Here is a 24,371-nt window from a genome sequence, read left to right on the forward strand (position 1 = left end):
GCTACAGCTTAATCATTCTATCATACATCTATCCATCCATTTTCCAAACCGCTAATCCTACTGGGTCACGGGGGGTCCGGAGCCTATCCCGGAAGCAATGGGCACAAGGCAGGGAACAACCCAGGAAGGGAGGGCCAGCCCATCGCAGGGCATACTCACACACCATTCACACCTACAGGCAATTTTTTAGCAACTCCAATTAGCCTCAGCATGTTTTTGGACTGTGGGGGGAAACCGGCATACCCGGAGGAAACCCCACGACGACATGGGGAGAACATGCAAACTCCACACACATGTAACCCAGGCGGAGACTCGAACCTGGGTCCCAGAGGTGTGAGGCAACAGTGCTAACCACTGCACCACCATGCCGGCCCAAAAATTTAAACAAATTCATTTTAAAAAACTTTAATCTCAGAGCCAATTACCATTTGCCCACAAATATTTCAATTATTATTGTTTATGATTATAAATGCCGAATACATTCCTGGAGCCTTCGATTTAGCATACACAGTGCCCTCTACAGGATTCTGTCGAAACAGCATCTCTCAACCTCGTTCACAAGATTTGTGTCTTTTTCACAAAACGTTTTTCTTTGTAAATCCCAAAATCTTCCTATAAATGTATGTATGAATGCTTCTCGTCTTTTTCAGTCACACGAAGCCTTTATAAATGAGCTCCCCGATTAATCTGTTTACATGAAAACATCTTAATTGCGTTAAGGCATGTAAACGTAGCCACTTAACGAAAGGTAACCACGTGACTTAGCAGACTGCATGTTCCTCATCTCCTCTGTATGGACCATAGAGCTGTGTGTCGGAGAGTCTGACAACACGCTACGTTTCAAGATACAGGCATTACAATTCAGTGCGCTGCTCTATTTTGCCAACACATGGCATATAGAGAGCACACCACCAAATGGATGAAATCTGAGTAAAAACATTTGATTTTTAACGCAATCAGAATAAAGGGGTCTGCATTTATCACTGTCCCTGTAACAATCCAGCATCGTAGCACGAGAGCTATTTCGGATTCAGCCAACGAATAACGTTGCTAGTCAGCAGCCTTGTGCAAGCTACTGAAAATTACTAATTACCAATTACTGCATATAAAAGTAATTATAATAAGGGTGGGATTCGACCGTGTGTCTGCCTGGGGGGTCGCCGGCCAGGATCGCCAGCAGTTTGGACGTGTGGTTGGTGTGGAAACGCGCTGCATCAGCGTCTGCTCCCTCTGCCTGACCTGCCCTGTATAATAACATAATCAAGGAAAATAACAGTGGGCTAAAGGTTGCATAGTGATCACATTAACATCGCGTCGATGTTGAAATACATGGTGCAAACAAAAGTAGTGGAATTACACTGACGAGTTACTACCAACACTGCTAGGCAGCTAGGTTTGCTAATGCTAACGTTAGCAGCGCACCCATATGCTACTTCCTCTCGCAAGATAAGGCAGCGTTACTGTCACTGTAAATACAATGAGATCTCTTTGGAGCAAGCCTGTCGATACCATGTTAAGTGTAAAACCACAAGTAAAATACCTTAAAAATAATAGAAATATAGATGGTGCTGAACCATGGTGAACAGTGGAGTCATAACAGAGGCTGTGCGTTGTGTTCAGTCACCTTTCACTGTAAATCACACATGGGTTCACAATCTTTTGTGTCTGCTCTGAATCCCTCAGGGCTGGAGTGAAAACTCCATTCACACTAACATGGTGCCAAGGGGTATTGGGTAGTCATGATTCTATCCTTTTTGGATGCAATTTGTTTTACTGATTTAAATAAGTTTTAAAAAATTTCAAAATATAAGGATAGCTCATTGTATCCAAAGGGATGTGCCAAGCTTGCAGTGTTGATGTGCTGCCACCTTCTGGGAAAACGATGAACTGATTTTCAGATTAAGAACATGTATGGTTTTCTGGTATCAGGTGAGAACCGTTCATACTGCGAACCTATGCTTATGGGTTAGGGTTAAGCTTGGGTCTAGAGCTCAGGGTACTTCCAGGCTTGGAGGCCAAGGGTAAGGTCTCTCTTTCCCCATGTAAGCATTGAATGATGATCCAGCACCAGGGCTTGGGTAAGTCACCACGAGTTGGGAGCCTCATTCCCCAGGTAAAGGATGAACGATGTCCATCCAGCCCGGGGATTCTGGTAAACCTCTCCTTACGCTGGAAGCCTCCTCCCTCAGGTAAGGGTTTAAGAATCTCGTGGTACTTCCATTGAGCCTTGGGGTTCTGGAGAAAAATCCCAGGGCCATCTAACTGTAGCAGTGTGGAATTTTGCGGGTAGGACTTGTTGATTATTTCCGGTAAGTGTGTTGGCGTTTCCCGGTCCGGTAACTCCCCTTCCGCACCGCAGTGGTCTGCCGTGGTACGCTGGCATGCTGGCTGAGGTTCACACTTATTCTGTGTCTTGGTGGGAGGTTTTGCTGTTTTAATTAGCATTAATCCTCTGCTTGATTTAAATGGCTAATGGTAATATTTTATATTGCAGTGTTTCTCTGGTGTCTGTGTTGCAGCTCCAGTGGTTGCAAGTTATTCTGGTGACTAGGCCTATAGCTACTTGTCAGTTGCTTTACTTGATGTGTTTTAATTGTAGTTACGGTTGTTGCCAGGATTACAGTTTCAGTTGCTCGTCAGCTTCAGTTTATGCCTCTTCCAGCAGATTTGTCAGACAATAATACTTTGAACCTGCACTGTGGCTGCTGTGTTTCCTACGTCAGTTTTTCTTTTCCGTCAGTCTTGTCTTGTCCTCAGGCGGTCCGATGTCGCCCAACAACTGCTGCTTGAAGCTCCTGATCCTCGGTGGGACATCGGCGATGTGCTGGGAGCCCTGGAACGCGCAAGGATCGCCGCACCTTTTCCTGCATTTGGAGCTGTTTCATTCCCTAGTTCTGCAACTTAACAGACTTTGAGCCGCCCTTTCTTTCTGTTTGGGACTGATACAGAGGGATAGCCTGTATTCTGCTACTCATTGTTTGCACTCTTCATAGTTTCAACACTCAGATTCTTGGTTAGATTGGGGTATTTTCTGGGAGACTGTGAGCAGTGGCTGCCTCGATTGATCTGGCTGACTAAGATTTGATTGGTCTGGGGTGGTGGTGTTCACACTTTCACCTTGTGCAGTATATTTGTGTGGGGATCAGTGTGGTGGAGCACAAGTGTGTGTGCGTGTGTGTGTGTGTGTGTGTGTGTGTGTGTGTGTGTTAGTTTAGGGGACTCTATTCCCCCTTTTGATCAACTTCCCCGGACACCTGTCTCCTGCTTGAGTTTAGTCAGCCAGTGGCCAAAGGCTGGTTGCTGGTTTATTTTTTAAGGTTGTTGATGCTAAAGCGCTTGTCTTGTTTTTTTGTTTTATATTTTCAACAACCTGTTAATAGTACAAACACATCTCTAGCTCCATTCGGTAAATGAACTTGTGTGCTCTTAATTTAGAGTAATTTTTCCTGTGGTGAAATTCCCCAGGTGGCATAGTCGTGTCCTTGTACTACTGACCGCTCTCTGCCACAAACATTTTACTCTAAACCTAAGCCTAATCCTAACCCTAACCATAGCCCTAAACGTCATGTCCTGCCACCTCCCTGACGTGGCTCTAATAAGCCATGCCTGCTGCTCGTTGGTCTCGCGTCTCGTTCCATCCCTCATGTTAAACACTGCCAGCTACTTCCAGTCTGTTCCCTTGTTATTCCTGTATAAGTGCTTCCTGCCCTGTGTTCCCCATTGATGTGGTGCCCTCCATGTTGCCCGTTCCCTAGCTTCACATCTTGATCCCAGTAAATCCCAGTTTATTGTCTGACACCTGCTCCCAGAGTCGTTCATCCTGGCATCCAACAGACTGACGGAACTCGACAAGCCCCAGTAGGTTCCCCAGGTCCCTACAGCCGATCACTGCTGCTTGTGTCAAGCATACCTAATGTCGCTGGTTCAGGCCGCAGTACATCTTTCCCCAGAGAGAATGGCCCATCTCTGACGGAGGGCATAGCCGCCCTCTCCCCGGACTCCCAAGTGGAGGGTGTGACAGCTATAGCGGAGATCCTCAGGGCCCTCTGGAATGGAGTGAGTGTGCTGAACCCTGCAGAGGTGGGGTGCTCTGGAGAAAAGGAGCCCGCCGTCTCCATGTCGTTTGCCGTAGGGCGACCTGCGTCCTCATTGTCACTTGAAGTCTGACAACATGATGCTTCTCTGGGATTTACTGTGGTCCTCCTGCTCGTTGTGGATGTGACTGCTGGCTCCCCAAAGCTCTCCGACACAGAAGAACAGGCTTCACTCCTAGTTCTAGGTTGTCAGAGTGCTGGACCACAGTAGAGGTCGGACATTGCTTCAACATGGTTTTATTGGAAGTCTGCACACAATACAGATGTTTCCTACTGTCCTTCGTTCCAATTAAATGTGGAAACGTTTTGTCAGCTGGCTGGACAAGACCCTACTGCCTCTTTTAATAGTACACATAGTAGTGAGCAGTGGTGACGTAATGGTTAGGGAAGCGCACTCGTGATTGAAAGACACTGCATCTACAGCATCTGGCCCAGGAGAGCCAGCCGCTGCAGTCGTTACATCCGCACTTAAGGCTCCCGGCCCAGAGGGCCACTCAGGCCGCACCCACAGTGTCCAACACAGGTGAGGCCTTGGTTGCCTCTAGGCTTCTCATAGAATCTGACACGGTTCCCTGGTAACCAGCCGACACCTGCCACACTGCTCCATAATGTCCGGCCAGCATCCACCTCTCTGTCCCCTGATGCCTGGCCAGCACCCACCTCAATGTCCCCAGACGTCCAGCCGGCGCCGACCTCATCTCCTGACGGCCTGCTGGTGCCCACTTTCTATCCTGATGTCCCATGGGCACATGCCTGCAGGCTGCCACCAGCCCAGAGAAGATGGATCCAGAGGATGTCCTGCTGGACTGCCCTGGGTCCTGATACGTGGGTCCCTCCTTCATCCCAGACTCCGGTTACTCTGGTCCCAGTTTCTGGTCACCAGTATCAACAGGAGTCCAAGAAAGCAGCAGGCAGAATGTCTGTCTCCCAAAGAGGGTTTGCCAGTCTCTGCTCTTGCCCTGTATGTCCCTTGTCATCTTCCTGTTCCTGTCCTGTTGTCTCCTTGCTGCCCTACTGCTCTGCGGTTCTCTCATCACCTCCCAACCCCTCATGTCCTCCGGCCCTGCTGGCCCTCCCAGACCCTCTGGTCCTGTGTTTCGGCGGAGTTCAGCCTCACCGGGAAAGGACCCTAGGAGGGTCCCCAGCCCCGAGTCTTTGCCTGTCTTCCCTGGATGCCCCATCTCTCCTTGTCTTGTGCATCCTGTGCCCCAGTTCTTGTTGACCCTCCACCTGTCCGTCCTGTTTTGGGGTCTGACAGGACTGCTGTACCTGTGGTTCCTAGCTTTTCCTTTATCCGCTCCATGTCCTTAGTGATGTCCTGCAACTGCTCTTATGTCTGGTGTTGCTGTCTGTCTAGTGTTCTGTCTAGTCTTGTCTGGTCTTGTCCTGTCTACCATCTGTTCTGTCGTCCCCTGTCTAGTCCAGAGTCCAGTCTGGTTCCATCCCTGTTGTCTAACCCCTTTGGACTTCATGGCCAGAGCGCATGCTTTTGGTGGGGTGGGGGGGTACTGTCACATTAAGCAATGCCATTTTTATCCACTATGCTTGTCCATTTATGTGTCAACGCATGTTCTGACCATCCATGCTCTCTGCCTCCCCACATTTCCAGGTGCTGCCCGGGGGGGGGGCACCATCTGAGCTGGAGTCCTGGTTCTGTCCCATGGAGGGGTGACACTGCGAATTGGACCTGCTAACTGTGTCATCCTGGGTGCAGCCTTGAGTGTCACCCTACACAGGCCAGTGTGGAGAACAGGCTTATTGACAGACTTTAATCACACCTCACACCTGGCCTTTAGCAAGCAGCTCCACTCTTTTCTGTTCTCAGTAATATTAGTCTGCCGGGGGGGGGTTGGGCAGCCAGTTGTCCATGGACCCCCAGAGGTCTTTTTTTCTCCTTGGGGTTTTTTGGTTCCTCTCCTCCGTTGTCATCTGGCTTTCTTTATTTAATATCTTTCTTTCCTTTTTCCCGTTGTGTATTACTGTCTTTAATGATGTTGTAATGTATGACTACACATCTATGTAAAGTGCCTTGGGACGACTCTGTGAGGCACTATATAAAAATGTAATTAAATGTCCCGCCTCCTCCCTGACGTGGCTCTAACAGGCCATGTTTGCTGCTTGTTGGTCTCACGTCTCGTTCCAGCCCTCGTGTTAAACACTCCCAGCTGTCTCCAGTCTCTTCCATCATTAGTCCTCCATTTAAGTGCTTCCTGGTCCTGTGTTCCCCAGTTCGATCACTGATGTTGTGCCTTACTTGTTGCCGGTTCCATAGCCTCCCATCCTGATCCCAGTAAGTCCCTGTTTGTTGTCTGAGAAACACCTGCTGCATGAGTCTTTCATCCCGGTGACCACGACACCAACCACCAGTGATGTCTGTGGAGCCCAGAAATACCAGCCTAGCTGCACTAGTGCCCAGGCAGCACCTTGACAGCGGCATGTTTGCATTGTTATATTTGCCTCACTTGTTCACCACTTTCAGCAACAGTATCTGCTATGTACTAGAACTGTAATCATATGTGAGTGAGTCTGTCTGCTTTGAAGGAGCAGAGATCCCAGCTCCTTACTGTAGGTACAGGGCACAGAAACAGGTAAATCCTGTAAGGTAACATTCTTACAGTCAGCATAGATTCCAACACAGTTCTGGAATATGAAGTTCATAGTCAGTCATCATTTTGTAGCATTAAAATATAAATTTTACATAAATCCTAACAGTATGTGTGATTGTGGGGGGGTGTGGGGTCTCGGGGTGTAACCTCTGTCTCTTGGCTTGTTTCCTGTCCCTCCTGCTGTATGTGTGAAGTCTGCATGTTCTTCCAATGTGGGCTTTCTCCTCCTACTTTGGAGAACATGAAACTGCGATCAGCCGATTGGAATCTCTAAGCTGCCCTTAGTGTGAGTCTGTATGTGTGAGTTTGTGCTCTGCTATAAACTAGTATCCTGTCCATTGTGTCCCCCGCCCTGTGCCACCTGGGACAGGCTCCAGGCTCCCCACCCCCCCGTACAGGATAAGCAGTAATGCAGGACGGCTCCACACTGTTCCAAAGAAATGGCGCTCCAGCTCCCTTCAGGACTTCAGACCAGCTGCTCTCACTTCACACCTCCAGGCTTGTGGGTGTGGTTCCCACTCCTGGTTCTGCATGTACAGCTTGCATGTTCTCCCCGTGTTCCTGTGGGTTTCCTCAGGTTTCCTCATGCTGTCGAAGATCATGCAGTTTGGTGAATTAGTGTCTCTTGATTGTCCTCAGCATGTGAGTGAGTGTTTGCCCTGTGATGGACTGGCATCCCATCCAGGGTGTCTCTGCCTTGTGCCCTGTGCTTCCTGTGATGTGTGTGTCCCATAACCCTGTACTGTGGTTATTGGAATTTGTTGGATACTTTTTTGATATATGATCTTTCTGTTCCTGGGGATGGCTGAAGCTGGTCCATTAACTTTTGGCTTAAATATAAGAGTAGTGTTCAATGAATTTTCATTATTAGAGTATGGAATTATTTTGGATGATTAAAATGATCACTCTGAACTTGACTGTCCTTCCTAACATAAATACACTCCCTGCACAAACACACAGAAAGAAAAGGAAGAGATGACATATATTTTCTTGAATATTGTATATAGAATAATGTAAAAAAACAAATCTGTGCATTGACAGTACTTGTCAAAGCTTGTTCTGTCTAATCCTGACACAGTCTGTCTATAACTGCACATCCCTGCATGTTTCACCTGAAACCACATGATCCCAAACGTGATTCTAAACCGACACAGAAATTCATTCTCAGTAGATCTGTTCTCTTATACCTTTATACATAATTTCTATCTACTGTACAAAATCAAAGAGTAGGATTATAGTTTGTTTACAGAAAAACAATGTCAGTAACTGTTATTCTCATAAAAGATAAATAAATGTTCGCTTTGGGTACAGTTTGTATAATGTACTATTTTGTTCATAAACTGCAGCTCCACTGTTTGCCCAGTCTGCTCTTCTCAGTCTGGTCTCAGTCCAAAACCACACCTGCTGCAGTCTGAGAAGCAGGAAGTTCCTCCCACTGTCACACACAGACGACTGTGAGAGAAAATGAGACTGAATCCTATCAGTGTTCGTGGTAAAATGGCAGAAGCCAGAGTTGCAGTGGATGTAAACAAGTTCAGCTGTGCAATCTGTCTGGATCTACTAAAGGATCCAGTGGCTATTCCCTGTGGACACAGTTACTGTATGAGCTGCATTAAGAGCTGCTGGGATCAGGAAGATCATGTTGGAGTTTACAGCTGCCCCCAGTGCAGACAGACCTTCATACCCAGACCTGTTCTGGGCAGAAACACCATGCTGGCTGAAGTGGTGGAGAAACTGAAGAAGACTGGACTACAAGCAGCTACTCCTGCTGACCAGTATGCTGGACCTGGAGATGTGGAGTGTGACGTCTGTACTGGGAGAAAACACAAAGCTGTCAAGTCCTGCCTGGTGTGTCTGGCCTCTTACTGTGAAACTGACCTGCAGCTTCACAATAAACTCCACCATGCAAAACAGCACAAGCTCACTGCAGCCACCGGATAAAACTCACACTGTTCCATTGGGACTGGTGTGGTGCTGAGGTGTCACCCACTGTACGGCTGCACTCAGGTTCTCATCCCTGAGGTGGTTCGTCGTGTGGTGGGTGCAGTAAGGCACTGTACTCAGTGTGTGCTCCTTACCTCCGTACCTTACCTTACCTTACCTTACCTACATCAACACAGTACAAATGTACATGTTATAAAAGGTCTTTCGGTACTAAGATGTACGTAGATTAATACTTTTCTATTCAAGGTTAAAGGGTTCAGCCTTTAATGCATTGTGTTGGTTGCCATAGGATAATATTTTGGCTTTCAATGATAACCAGTGAAGCTCAAAATTTATGAAAATATTAACAAAGAGGTTCATTGTTTTGTCTGATATGCTGAATTATGTCTGACTTGGAACAAATGAAGTAAAAGTAGTCAGGGCTGGAGTGGGACTGAATATCTAACCAGGAATTCAAGCCCCCGGACAGCCCAATATAAAACTATATAAACAATTACACTGTTATTATATGTTTCTATTCACACATTCATTTGCTTGGCTACTGAACACACATTCTTACCTACATGTTTTAATTTTACCTTCATGTCATTTTTACCGGCACATTTCACTAATATTAATAACGCGTGGAGCAGCTTTGACATAAATAATGAAGCTTCGTCTCAGTGCCTGTCCTTGTGTCTCTTCCCCGTGTGGCCAGCAGCCATCGCTGTCCATCCCCTTTGTCCTCTCATTGTCTTTGGCCCTAGTGTGTTCTTCCTTTTCCCCACATGGCTGCATTTGACTCAATGGGATGAGTGTGTGACACAGAGGCTGGGACCAGCTGGTTAAGGGTTTGAGGCAGGTCAGGAACCAACCACACCTCTTTCATTTAATTATTGCTTTTCTATTCTTCCCAGTGTTTGTTAGTTCTCTGTTCTGCTTGTGAAGCTTGTGCCTTGTTTTATTATGTTCCACATGTTTCTGTACTTTCTAAGTATTGAATTCCTTGTGTGTGTTTCTTACTTTCAGTGTTTGTGGGAGTTTTCCTAGTCTTGTGTTCATTAATATAAGTTACTGCACTTGTTGCCTGTTTTCCCTGCACTGTTGTTATTGGTTAATTGTCTTATATGTCACATCTGCTTCTTTGTTAGTTCGGTACAGCAGCCTGAGCATTAGAACAGAAACCTGCAGTTTTATATCTTGGACCCAGCAGTGTGGCCAGTGTCATTATGCTATGTGAGCTCTGTCTTCAGAGTGACCAATGCAGCTACAACTGGCTCTCCTTGATCATGTGATCATCGCAGCATTGAATAGGTGATATTCCAGCTGGTTTCCACTTCTGTAATCATTCTCAGAGTGGGTCTGCCCATCTGCTGCTGGATTTGACAAAGCCTTTCTCTAGCAGTTGTACTGGTTCTGAAGTAGGTCACACAGAATCTGTCTTACCTTGGATCTGATATCCTCAGGTCCTTGTGTCTGTTCTATGTTCTTCTTCACAGCCAAATTCAGTGCATGTACAATGCAGGTTGTGTGTCTGACACAGGCAATCACATTTTGTGCAGCGTCAGTGTGAGCCATCGGACTTTATTCTGTATTCCCCACTCCTCCATCAGGCTGCCTCGACTGCAGCCATGTTTTCTGCAGAATGAGACTTTGGGAATTTTCCTGCTCCCAATAATAAGGTCGACAGCTCAGTCTTATCATTTATAAAATGGCATTTGACTGCTAAATAAGCTTCCATATGTATGAATGTCCACATGTCAGATGTTAGTCTTACTGCTTTGGCCTTTCTCACCTCTTCCTTTGTCTCTTTTTCTATCTTAAATGTTTCTGTCACCAAACCCTTTCATGTTTGCCTGGATGGGAGAATGTAGGTTGGATCCAGGATCCCCACAACCTCCCTAAATCCTGCGTTATCCACTATGGTGAAGGGTTGTGCATATTGACCAAAGCCTCATCAATCATTTGTTTCTTGGTCTCTATACTGGGAAAATTATACAGATTATTGGGTAATACCCTGACCCAAATCTGATATTATGTATTCATATAATTATTATTATTATTCATACAATTATTATTATTAAATTAATTATTGAAAATGAATTATTATTAAATTATTATGATGATTAAAACTTACGCTGCAGTGTGTGTGTACGCCGAAATATGTGCTGTACAACAGGTTTGAAACCGGTAATGAGGATTGTGCCACATTTTCAGTTTCCAAAGCAGTCACATGGTTGAGTGTAGAATGAAGCTTCAGATAACCATGGTCACGTGTTCAGGGTGGAACGAAGGAAACTGAAGCTGTGCTTCAGAATGTAGTGAATCGCTTTTTTATTGTCAAGCTTAACATCACTAGCTGCCCCATTCCCTCTGTTAGTCTACGTGTCATTTTCTTAGCTACTTTTTCCCTGGTGAGTTTTGACCCCTTATTGTTCCTTTATTGTGTGTCTTTCCAGTTTGGTTCAGTCTCCTTAAATCCCTTTGTCTTGGAGCTTTTAAGTGGATCCTCACCTTGTTTCCCTGCCTGCACCAGGCTGCGCCCCAACATGCACATTAAATATATGATATGTTCAAATTCTGAAGAATCTTTAATGTATCCCATTTTACACATTTTCCTTACTGAATTTGCATGGAACATCAGTGATGCAGACTTTGACACAGTTTCCATATGAATGGGTCAAACAGTCCAATATTAAACCAACTTCCCTGCAGATTCAGAGTTTTTAGGGTCGCAGGAGAAAAGATGCATTGTTGTTGTTCACAGTGCAGTTTATACACAGTGGCCCATTATCAACTGACATGTGATCTGACATCAATCTAATAGGACGTCAGTTGAGTAGCCGGTCCTGCAGTGCAGCCCAGGACACATTCGCCTTCACATTGCTATAAGAATGTGGCCATATGCAGCCCAGACCACCTCCCAATGTGGGTTGAGTGATCGGATCTCAATGCATCTTCAATGCGTCCTGGGTAATTAGCGCTGTCCACTTGTGATTGGATCACCCAGGACGCATGTTAATACCAGGTGGAAACAGGACCAAAGGGTCTATGTCCATTGAATCCTACCTACAGTCAATAAATCATTAATGAATATCCATCCATCCATCCATCCATCCATCTCCTATCCGGTAATCCAGGTCAGGGTCAGGGGGAGTGCCTGGAGCTTTTCCCAGGCAGCATAGGGCCCAAGGCTGGGGTCCACCCTGGACAGGATGATAAATGAATGTAATCTCAGCTAATGAAACAAACTTGTTTTGTCGTCTTGTTTCCTATCTGTAGAAACAAATGGGTGAAACACAGAGGGAATTTCAGCAGAGAATTCAGATGAGAGAGAAGGAGCTGCAGGAGCTGAGAGAGGCTGTGGCCTCATTCACAGTGAGTATGAACCTGAGGAGAAGATAACAGCTGGCTTGTGATCATAATGAATCTTCTTTCAGATTCAACAGATTGCAGATTTACAGACTTGTGCGGATTAATCAAATTAATGCTGCTGTGGGTTATTCTGGGTCAGTGGGATAAAGTTGCTGGATTACAGAGTTTAACCAAGTGTTGCAGCAGTAGTAGCTTATTTATTTAAAAAATACCATAAAAGGCCCATTTGAGAAAAATGCAACTTTTCACAACCCAGCGTAATGCAAATAAACACTAAAAAAGTCACCTATTAAACTGAGACCTAATGGTGACAACCAACCTGCCCCATACAGCCACCAGTCTCTGCCAAATCCCTGCAGCTGACAGTGTATGAGCTTAATGAGCGATCATTTCCAATCAGTGCTGGATGGGTTTCAGTACCTGAGGCGTCCAGCATGGTGTCGCTCCAAACCCCAGTCCTGTGCTGTTTTTATACCTCCTGTCGGCTCACATCTCTATTGTACAATGAGGCTCTCTGGAGTCTCAAAAGGGGCCAACTGTAATTTACCGTCCTCTGCTCCCTGTGTCATCAACAGAGCTCAGCACAGTCAGCAGTGGAGGACAGCGAGAGAATCTTCACTGAGATGATCCGCTGCATTGAGAGTAGACGCTCTGAGGTGACAAAGCTGATCAGAGATCAGGAGAAGGCTGCAGTGAGTCAGGCTGAAGGAGACATGGAGAGACTGAAGCAGGAGATCGATGAACTGAAGAGGAGACACTCTGAGCTGGAGCAGCTTTCACACACAGAAGATCACATCCATTTCCTCCAGGTAACAGAACAGCTACTTTGGCAATAAGAAAACCAGAGTATTCAAATGGATGCATGTTCTCATTTGTATTTCAACTAGTCTGTCATTGGTCAGATGTTAAAGGTTCTGTTAATTAGATTGCAATACACATTTGTGTTGATGAAGCTGTTTAATCAGACTGTGTGTCTGTAGAGGCGCCAGGCTCTTCCTGTCACTCCTGAAGCTGGATTTGGACCCAGAATCTCTGTCAGTCCCAGATCTGATTTTGGGAATTTGAGGAAGGCAGTTTCTGAGCTGAAAGATCAACTGGAGAATGTTTGCAGAATGAAAATGGCAGAGATCCATCACCAGGTTAATACATTTTCTAGTCTGTTCATGTTAATATAGACCAGGGCTGGCCAATCTTACCCAGAAAGGGCTGCTTTTGCTGGATTACTAATTAGAGGACTGATTGGCTGAAGGGTCTCACACCTGGGGTTGAACAGCTGCAGAGAGAGTATGCAGTACAGTCAGCCTCACATTTGTGTGACCAAGTCAGTTTGTTTACAATAAGTTTAAATCTTTGTGATAACTGGTGAAAGAGCTTCACATTCTACTGGCTGCAAAACCCAGATCACATGAAACATGTTTCTTCTACATTACAGAAACCAAAAATCTGTATTATGTGTCACTTAGCATGATTTGCCGTTTGTTAAAATGCCTGTTATTGTCCCTCATAATGATAATACCCCACTGCTGTTATCTCCACAGTGAATGAAGTCCATCTCCCACAAGTAAATTCCTTTTACTCACATCCCTGTTTCTCTCTGTCTCCTTCTAGTTACCAAAGACACCGTCCTACTGGTATTAGTGCCCAGGACCAGAGCAGAATTCTTACACTGTGAGTCTGTTCACACACTCGCTTCTCTCTCCCTGTATGAGGTGGAGTGTGTTTTATTGTGTTTCATTTTCTACTGCTAGTGGAGCTTCTCTTTCTCTCTCCCGCTGCCTCCTGGTCTTTCACATTTACATGAGCTTTTTATTTCGGTGGACTTTGAATCCCATTGCTAAGTAAGGCAAGTTTATTCAGGGTGCTTTTCCACTGCACCAGGTTCGGTACTTTTGGTTCTTTCCCTTTTCCATTAACTTCCAGTCGAGTACCAGTACCAGAAGTTCCAGTACCAAAAAGCACCACTGCAACTGCGATACTTTTTCGGTACTTCAGAACTTTGGTGTGGGACTTACAAACACGTTCATTGTTGTCTTGCCCGGCTCGTCCACTTCTCGTGTGTGCCACGCCCCCTGATTACCCACTTGTGCTTCCCTGATCGTCTCCAGCTTTGTCCACTTACTTTGATTAGTCCCGTCCTATTTAAGTCCTGGTCTTACCTGTTTCCCTTGTCAGTCATAGATGTTAGTCGGCGTCAGATGTTTTCAGTCCTGAGTCTCCCCATTAAACCCCCGTATACCCTGAATCCTGCCTGTTTGCCTGCTTTCCGCTTGCTCGCCCACCTGTGCGATTACCCGCGTCCAGCGAGATCGTGACAATTGTCAATTTAAAAGACAATTTTAAAAAGTCTAAAAGCCCAAAAAACAAACAGTTAACTTAAAAGAAGTGACATTGTACAGGCAGCGTATGACTCAACTCCTGCTGATTTAATTTATTGAGAACCTGCAGCAAACAGTAACGTTTTAAGCCCTGATTATAATGAGCCGACAGTGTTAGCAGACCTCAGGTCTTCAGGAAGCTTGTTCCAAAGACAGGGAGCATAGAGACTAAAAGCTGCTTCAGCCTGTTTGGTCTTCATTCTGGGACACTGAGTAAAGTTTCAGGGGTCTGGATGCTTCAAAGGTTCAAGGAGTTAGTGCCATTTAGTGCCTTGTAGACAACGAATAATATATTTAAAAATCAACCCAGGAAGCCAGTGCAGTGATTAAGGAGCTGTGTGATATGCTCCACTTCCTTGGTGTTAGTGAGGACTCTGGTGGCAGCATCCTGGATGAGCTGCAGCTGTCTGACTGATTTATTACCAAGACCTGCAAAGACACCATTTCAATAGTCTAGCCTGCTGGAAATAAACACATGAACAAGCTTTTCCGTATCTGGTTTAGAGAGAAATCCTTCTCTCTCTCTTATTGTGCTAGTTTCAGCTTCTGTTGGGTGGATCTTAAGCAGACCTTGGGCTGGACCTGGGAACACTGTACTGATGCCTCATTTCCACCAACATGGAGCCGGTGCTGGGCTGGTTGTCACTTGATGCCTTTTCAGAACCTGCCTGCATTTCCACCAGTTTAAAAAATGAACATAGGTGACAGTGAGAGTAAAGGTTCATATGTATTCCGTTTTGTTGGATTTGTTCTTATCTGTTCCAGAGTAAGTTTTTATAAGCTGCCAACTGTCCTCTTACCGATCGCGCTATTAAAGATGCCAATAACTGAACTTTGCAATCTGCCTCATGATCTCTTCGCCACTCAAGTGCCACTATTTTATTTATTAGACCTGGTTTTCATTTATAATGCAAAGTTACTCCGATAATAAGCTGGCTAGTTGTTTTACTGCTGGCACCGGAAATATTAGACAAAACTATATTGGTTATTGACTGAATTATCCAGGTATGCGGACGGTTTGGACACGATGGCCCCTCCCACTTGCACTGATGTTATGAGAACTTTTTTTTTTTTTTATGGTGGCCTATAGCCTTGTGCCTTTGACCGAATCACAGCCATGATATACCGGAGTATCTTCTTATATGTTATTGCTTAATTATACTGCACTCATAAAGCATTATAAACACAGCTATAAATATTTATAAAAAAGCATAACACATTATATCCACCATTATAACGCTTTATGAATGCTTTATGACACACTCAGCTATAAGGCACTATAGATACCTTCATAATGCAATACAAAGCATCCTTAATGCTTATACCGATCATTATAATGCATTATGAAGGTATTTATAGGGCACTAAAGATGAAAGCTTCATACATCATTCATTATGCATAATAAGCATGCCTATAATGTGTTATGCCTTTTGATAAATATTTAAAGCCATGATTATAATGCATAAGAATGGATTATTATTTGTTGTGATTTTTTTTTAATTACTAACAACATGGCCTTAAGTGTTCCAGAGATTTTATAGTGTTCCGTAATCTGAGCAAATGGAAGCATGTAGATGTTGAACAAAGAGGCTCAGTGAGGATTATAATTCTAATTGGTGATCAGTGTTGACACACCACAGCACACAGTGCACAACACCGAAATGTGTCCTCTGCTTTTAACCCATATGTGACATCGTGACATAGCAAGGGGCAGCTAATTCAGCGCCCTGAGAGCAGTGCTTTGCTTAGGGTCCCTCAGCGGTGCCTTGCTGGTCGGGAATTCAATCCAACAATCTCTCAATTACTAGTGCGCATCCCTAACCATTAAGCCACCACTGCCCACTGCCAATAACGGACCCTTGAGGAACTCCATATGTAATTTCTGTTCATTCAGATTCATAATTACCCTTCTGACAGAAAGTAGTGCCTGACTTGTAAAAATAATTCAAACCCATTAAATACGGCGGCGGCTCCACCTCCTTCCCTAAGTGCTCTAGTCTCACTGATAAAGGGCAAGTAGGAGTAGCTGGTTTGATCAGGGCTGCTGCATAGTTTTCATTTGACCCCATTTCAGTTTAACGCATAAAAATCAAGGTTTATCTTGATATTAAAATCAGTCATTAATAATGATTTTCCAGCCACAGACCTGTTATTCAGTAAAGATCAGTTTAATGTATTAAACACATTGTCTGACCCAGTGTGTAGGTGACACACAACTGGAGTCAGATGAGAGAGAGTAGCTGTGGGCTTTGATGCACTTTGTCCCCCCTGAAGTCAGTCAGAGCAGGAATGGCTGACACTGGGGCTGCTCCTCACTGCCTAGTGTGGGCTGTAGCTACAGCAGGGGATCCAAACCAAGTAAGCGGCGGGCGGTGGGGTAAGGGCCCAGCCTGTCCTAGGTGTCATCATGCACTGTAATGCTGAAAGCTGGGAAACTGCCCTCGCTTTGTTTGGGTAGCAGGAACTTTTGGTATCACTCAGTAACAGCTCATCAAAACCTTTTATCTGCATCCTTATCTTGTGTGAGCTGTCTATGAGCAGTGAGGTTCGGGGGGGGCGGGGGGGGGGGTTTCCTTCCCTCACATTTGCCCTTTTTGTGCATTCGCTGACTGTACTTTTTTTCAGATTCATTAATATTGTCCTAAGACGGCACCTGCAGTCTTACCCAAACTGGCTGTGACACTGAACATCTCCTAAGTCTGTGCTTTAGGGCCATGACTTCACACGACACGACTACACTTGCGTGCGTAGTTTACATCTATCTGGAGGACTGAAGGTCATGTCCACCGGGGGGCAGTGCGAGAAAACCATCTTGGTCGGTTCCTTCGTTTCCAGTCTCACTTGTTAGTATGAGGTTGTGGCATTAAATGTTGTACAAGGACGAAGGAGTCAAGACGGCGCTCTGAAGAACACGCTTTGATTAGAGCTACAAGCCCGCTTGGTTTGTTTACCATGTACTGTGAACTATATGCAGTTTTACTACTGTCTGGTTTTATTTAATCATCCAGTGACTGCAATAACTATACATAGTCATGATTAGCTTGATGATAGGCTTGCTGACTTTCTAGCCTAAAGAAATAGGCTGAGTTCTGCTCACCTTGTTCAAGCCATTTTTGCCACAATCTAACAAAGGCTCCTTCTGCCTTATGTTTATATATAATCATACAATTTATTCTGTAAGTCACCTCCTACAATTTTTTCTGTATCAGTAAGACGAATAACTGGTTTTCAGGTTAAAGCAGTAAATCTCATTTATAATTTTGTTTTCTTCATCTCTTCCGATTCGAGCCAAGTCACTACTAAACCTTCTGACAAATTTTGCTACATGATGTTATTATTGCAATACTTTTTTCTGTATTGGGTCTGTTCCAGTGTAAGTCAGTTAATTATTCTATATTTAAAATAGCTACTTTATTTCTCAAGATTGATCTGTTTATTATCCAGTTTGAAGATATTTTATATCCAGTAGACGATGACAAAGATTGCATGTTCTCCCCATGTCGTTGTGGGGTTTCCTCTGGGTACTCCGGTTTCCCCCCACAGTCCAAAGACACGCTGAGGCTAGTTGGAGTTACTAAATTGCCCATAGGTGTGCATGTGTGAGTGACTGGTGTGTGAGTGTGCCCTGCGATGGGCTGGCCCCCCATCCTGGGTTGTTCCCTGCCTCGTGCCCATTGCTTCCGGGATAGGCTCCGGACCCCCCGCGACCCAGTAGGATAAGCGGTTTGGAAAATGGATGGATATATATATAATATATATAACCGCACACACACACACACACACAAATAGATTATATGTTATATATTAGATAAGTGTCAGAAAAATCGATGGATGGATGGAACTGTATGAAAAATAATGCTGCTCATGAAAGTAGGCAAGTAAGAATTTCAGGTTAGAATTTCATTGTACCTTGTACGCATGACACTGCTTTCTTAGAAACTTATACTGCCATTAAATTTTGAAGACGCTGTACAAAGAAGGACACAATAGTGTTCGGAATATTTCTTTTCTTGTCTGTGAAAATATACAGCTCTTCTGGACACTCATTCTTAAAAAAATCAGATGCTACTTTAATACTATCTGTACCGTTAGTAAAGACAATGTTCCGTGACAAAACGTGACCATACTGCCACCCCAATTTCTGGTGGCACTGCACGTCGCGCATGCGTCTTGTTATCCTCATGTAAGTGCGCAGACGAAGCCGGAATCAACACAGAAAACGTGGCGGCCAGACTGGTACCTCTCCGCGCACGTATAAGCGGACGTGTTTGTGTGGACGTTTATGATGCATTTTACTCCTCCGCGGACGACCGCCTGCCGCACTCCAAATTTGTCTTTAAACGCCAACATAGATGATTTTGATGAGGATTGGGGTAGTTTGCAAACCCTACAGCCAATTTGCACGGTAATAAAACTGTTACATACATATAAATGCGTATGCATATGTGTGCAGACTTGTTGACCAAATTGAAAATCTCACACCAGCCAGTTGATCAAAGCTGGCAGCCCCGTGAACTGCCGCTCTGAATTTGTAAAACGTAGGGAAACATACACAGACCTCGCGGCTGTGGTACGTGTGCAGGGAATATCAGAATTACTACTAATACTTAAATAGGACACGTGCGCATGTGCAAAGTACACAGCTTGACCAGAGAAATATGAACGTTTCCATGTACGCATACGCGGTGTAATACGCGAGTGCTGCGCTTTGCGGAGAACCAGCCTAGATGCGTCCGCGTTGGGAGCGTCGAGTCGGCGCGCTGCTGGAGAGAGGTGTGTGTCCAAAGTGGATTAAAAGACGTTCATATTGTGACCTAAAGACAAACTCACTTTTAGTGGTAATCTTTGTTGTGTAATTTTATGGTTAATATGTTTGATGAATGCTGTTTGTAATTTTATTTACCTGTAATTAAGCCTATTAGTTTAACACGCGCGTCATTTCGGCGCGTCTTCCCACCGGCGTCGCGCGGGCGACCAACATTTCCTGAGGTAATTCACATATTTGACTTTTTATATTTTATGTATCGTACAGAATAATAGAGCGCAGGCTAAAGTGCAGTTCGGCCCCAGCGAGTCTCTCAGCGCGGCGTGTCTCACAGCGCAGGGGGCAGCCGGAGCGCCGCAGACTCGGGCGGCTACATGAGTATATTGGGAATAAAATGTGTGTATTGGAGCGAGTTCTGTGTGAGTGAGTGTGTGAGGTGTGACAGTGATAATGATGGAGATGCTGGGCTTTGTCATGGCATCAATCGCTCTTCCTCTTGCCTACAGACTCCTGCCAGCTGACGCTGGACCCCAACACAGCAAACAGCCGCCTGTCTCTGTCAGGGGGGAACAGGAAGGTGACATGGGGGGCAGAGCAGCCATATCCTGATCATCCAGAGAGATTTGACAGATGGAGCCAAGTTCTGTGGAGAGAGAGTCTGACTGGCCGCTGTTACTGGGAGGCTGAGTGGGATGGAGATTTAGCCTGGATAGCAGTGACTTATAAAGAGATCAGGAGGAAAGGAGGGAGTGACTGTGGGCTTGGATTCAATGACAAGTCATGGTGTCTGTACTGTTATACTAACAGTTACTCTGTCCTGCACAATAATAAACAGACTCTCATACCCATACGGCCCTCAGGCTCCCACAGAGTAGGAGTGTATCTGGACTGGGGGGCTGGTGCTCTGTCCTTCTACAGAGTCTCCTCTGATGGACTGACCCCCCTGTACAGCTTCACCTCCTCATTCACTGAACCCCTCAATCCAGAGTTTTGGGTTTATCCAAACTCCCCCGTGTCGCTGTGCATGCTGGGATAGCTCACTGTGTGCTGGAGGAATCATTTTTACCTTATCAGAGTCTCACATGTCGCTGCTTCTCCGTGGCAAAAAGGTAAAATCTCTGCTTTATAACCAGTATAACCCTTTTTACTCTGTCTGAAGTGTGACGTATGTTAATAATTGGGTTCTGTAAGCTGAACAAACATACAAAATGACTGTTTTTCTCTGACTTATGTTCTATGTTGTCTGTAAATGCACCAAAACTGCCTAAACAAATTCATAGTACATGCAGTTGTACCAATAGAGTGAATTCTGATTCTGAAAAAAATAAAATGTAATGAAATCTAAGCCTGATGAGTGGGGGGAGCTTTTCCCCTCCCCTCTATATGTATATTTTATATTTCGGTCTATATATTGTATTTGCTACCTGTACACTGACAATAAAGGCTTCCTATTCTATCCCATTAATGTCCCGGTTCCGCGCTGCCCAGAACGTAACTGAGTAACAGACTTAATCCGCGCTCTCTGCTCACTGAGCGCAGCAGCCTGATATCGCAGCGGCGACGCTTTGGCCAGCAGGGGGCGGCAGATGGCAGACCGTTTATTAACTCAAAACCTACAGCGGTCCTGAGGTAACTTAGTAAAGATAATAACATAATCAAATTAATCATATATTAACTAAGTAAACATAAATAACATAAAATCTTAATAAGGCACGTTAGTACAACAACAGAAAAGCACCTGATCATCATCAAGTAGTGTAGGTGATTACCAATTACCAGAAAAAAATCACATAAATCCTGTTTCATTAGGAATCCTGAGATATATACAGTACTGTGCAAAAGTCTTAGGGAGTCATAGGAGTCATCAGCTGGGTCCAATAAATCTGACCGCCGTAGTCACAGTTAGCATTAGCACAACTTCTCTATCCATGGCCTTCTCACTTCATAAGTCAAAGTCAACTTTACTGTCATTGTGTATGAGCACAACGAAATGGGGTAGTAGGGCCAATAAAGGTAGTAGAATAGAATAAATAACACTAAAGGTAGCGCGACAATTAGCGTCCTGAATATATATACATATATATATGAAATTGCTAATGGCCACATTCGGATTCAGATATAAAGTCAAAGTAATTAAAAATCTGGGGCCGAGTGCCTGAAAGACTACAAGTCCTGCTACAGGTTGTCCTGTAACTAATAGTTGTCCTATGGACAGATTCCCCCACCTGAGCTGTAGATCTCTGCAGCTCGTCCAGAGTCACCATGGGCCTCTTGGCTGCATTTCTGATCAGCGCTCTCCTTGTTCGGCCTGTGAGTTCAGGTGGACGGCCTTGTCTTGGTAGGTTTACAGTTGTGCCATACTCCTTCCATTTCTGAATGATCGCTTGAACAGTGCTCCGTGGGATGTTCAAGGCTTTGGAAATCTTTTTGTAGCCTAAGCCTGCTTTAAATTTCTCAATAACTTTATCCCTGACCTGTCTGGTGTGTTCTTTGGAATTCATGGTGTTTTTGCTCCCAATATTCTCTTAGACAACCTCTGAGGCCGTCACAGAGCAGCTGTATTTGTACTGACATTAGATTACACACAGTTGCACTCTATTTAGTCATTAGCACTCATCAGGCAATGTCTATGGGCAACTGACTGCACTCAGACCAAAGGGGTCTGAATAATTACGCACACCCCACTTTGCAGTTATTTATTTGTAAAAAATGTTTGGAATCATATATGATTTTCGTTCCACTTCTCACGTGTACACCACTTTGTATTGGTCTTTCACGTGGAATTCCAATGAAATTGATTCATGTTTGTGGCTGTAATGTGACAAAATGTGGAAAAGTTCAAGGGGGCCGAATACTTTTGCAAGCCACTGTAAACCACAGGCATCCCCCTAACGGTAAGAAGTGTGATCCGCTTACGACTGACACGCAGTAGAGACAGGATCCCATCCAACACGGGATCCACTATAGGCTCACACAGAAATAAAGGAGAAAAACACCAGCTGCCTTTTCCAAGCTGTTTACATTCCTGCGTTTCCTCATGGTGACAGTAACAGCCCATGTCACATGACCACTGTCATGTCCTACCCATCACACCTGCCTGACCCTCCTGTCTCCTCATTAGCGTGACCCTGATGATTCATGCCTGTTGCTTGTTGCCCCTCGTTAGTCTTTGCATTTAAGTATCTATTTGTCTCGTCAGCCCCAGTCCAGTCATTGATGTTAAACCTTCCTGCTGCCTGTGACCTTCCCGGTTGCCAGTCCTCCCATTTGTGATCCCTCACGATCCTCTTTGTTTCCAGTCTCAGCCCATCTAGTTCAGCAAACCCCCTTTTTGTTTCGCTACCAAGGATACAGAGATGAGAGTCTTTTACCAAGCGTACGGTGTCCAGAGTGGATGAGCATGACCACAGTGAGAAGAGGATCTGATGGATGGAGGACCTAAGTACCATAATCTTAGTAACGCATGAGCAGAATTGGACCATAAGAGGAACTGGCCGGCTCCATCTCACACATGGTACGTGGGTGTAGAAGTTACTCAAAACCATATGGCTGAAATCCTCCACATGTGCATTTTGAATGTATTGGGCATGTTGTCCTGTTTTAACCATGAGAATCCAGTGAGGGGCGACTCAGTGGGTAACAGGGCTGCCTTGCAGCTGCAGTGTTGAATGTTTCCATCCTTCTCCTATGCTGTCTGTGTGGCGTTTGTTTGCTCTCTTTATCCCACATGGGTTTCTTCCTGCAGCGACTCAGACAGGCATCTGTAAATTGTCCGGACTCCATAACTGTGAGTGTGCCTTGTGATTAAATGGCATTCTATCCATGGTGGACCCCAGCTTTGTGCCCTGCGTTTCCTGTAATTGGCTCTGGGATACCCTTGTGATAAGTGTTTGGAAGATGGATGCATCACATCTTAGTACTTGTGACGATCTATCCCGTCTCCTCCCAATTGAGCCAGCAGAGGTCACTAAATGCCCTCCGTAACTCTCCTAACCCTCCCCAGCTGTATCCCATCATTGACGTTCTCCACCCTGATCTGTTAGCCTCCTACACCTCTCTCCCGTCGGTGATTACTGTGTATAAATGTTCCTGCTCTCATGGTTCCTCAGCTCCGTCATCGTTGTTCCAAGTGTTGTTTGCTGTATTCCCTTAATAAAGCCTGTGTCTTTCCCAGAGCTACTGCATCTGAGTCGTCCTTAACCCAGATTATATTACTCATCACATAGAATATCCATTTACATTTAACCCCATGGACACTAAGCTTTTCTCCCAGGGGTCTAAGGTAAGAGAGATCAATTGGACCAATTCGTCCAGATAAATACATTTGTAAAAGAAGTAGTGAATACGTTTCCAATCAATTCCTATTACACATTGATGTTATAATCAGAAGCCACATTATGAAATGGAATATATCCAAACAGCATTTTAATCTGACCAGTAGGGCATGCTGTTGTATCACTTGTAGAAACACTTTTGCATTTACCAGACTTGTTTACCCAAAGTGACTTACAGCAGTGGGAAGGGTAATGTTTTATGTATATTCTTGGGGGATTTGAACCCATGACCAATGCATCATAAATGCAACACTCTACTTGTTCAGCTAGAGAATCTCTATGAAAAAAGTCCTAATGACTTGAAGTAATCAGCTCCTAATGCCAGGTAGCTGAAAACACAATGAGGTTCTTCCTCAATGTGATGCTGCCCAACCCAGCAGACGGGAATCTGATGAATCAGACACGCCTGCCAGTGTCCAGTTTAACCTTTGGGGTCTGTAGACTCGACGGCCAATCAGAGATGGCAGACAGCTGTCCGCATGGCCCCGATTGAGCGGTACGTTTGCGTGACCTGCTGGCTGTAAAAGGAGACCATGTGTTTGAATGCTGCATCGCAGGCCTGACACATGAGAAAGACCAGATGCCAGCCACCTCAGACATGTGGATTTTATCTGTGTTCCACAGGCACTTCCATATAAGTGATTTACAGGAACAGCCAGTCTAGTGCAGGGCAGCGCAAACACCCTCATGCATATACTGGTTTTAGCACAGCTTCATTGTAAAGCATATCAGATGGCCTCAGAATCCTGCTCCCTGCTTAATACAAGGTGAATAGGGAGTAGGAACTGGGGGACCAAGGAGTAGTGGACTATGGTATTAGGGGCCACAGGACTAGGAGACTATGGGACTAAGGGAATAGGGGACCAGGGGAAAAGGGGCTACAGTGTTAGGGACCATGG

General features: G+C 45.0%; 1 protein-coding gene across 1 annotated transcript in view; it reads left to right on the forward strand.

The window, feature by feature from the left end:
* Positions 1-20,640, forward strand: part of LOC125727221 (stonustoxin subunit beta-like) — a 51,235-nt gene extending 30,595 nt beyond the window's left edge. Inside the window, exons 2-3 of the mRNA XM_049003992.1 lie at positions 19,147-19,534; positions 19,645-20,640. Coding sequence (XP_048859949.1) covers positions 19,513-19,534; positions 19,645-20,174 — 552 coding nt within the window. The 5' untranslated portion in view covers positions 19,147-19,512 and the 3' untranslated portion in view covers positions 20,175-20,640. The remainder of the gene's footprint in view (positions 1-19,146; positions 19,535-19,644) is intronic.
* Positions 20,641-24,371: the final 3,731 nt, after the last annotated feature.

This window comes from Brienomyrus brachyistius, unplaced genomic scaffold, assembly GCF_023856365.1.
Source record: "Brienomyrus brachyistius isolate T26 unplaced genomic scaffold, BBRACH_0.4 scaffold92, whole genome shotgun sequence".
In the NCBI taxonomy this organism is placed as follows: Eukaryota; Metazoa; Chordata; class Actinopteri; order Osteoglossiformes; family Mormyridae; genus Brienomyrus; species Brienomyrus brachyistius.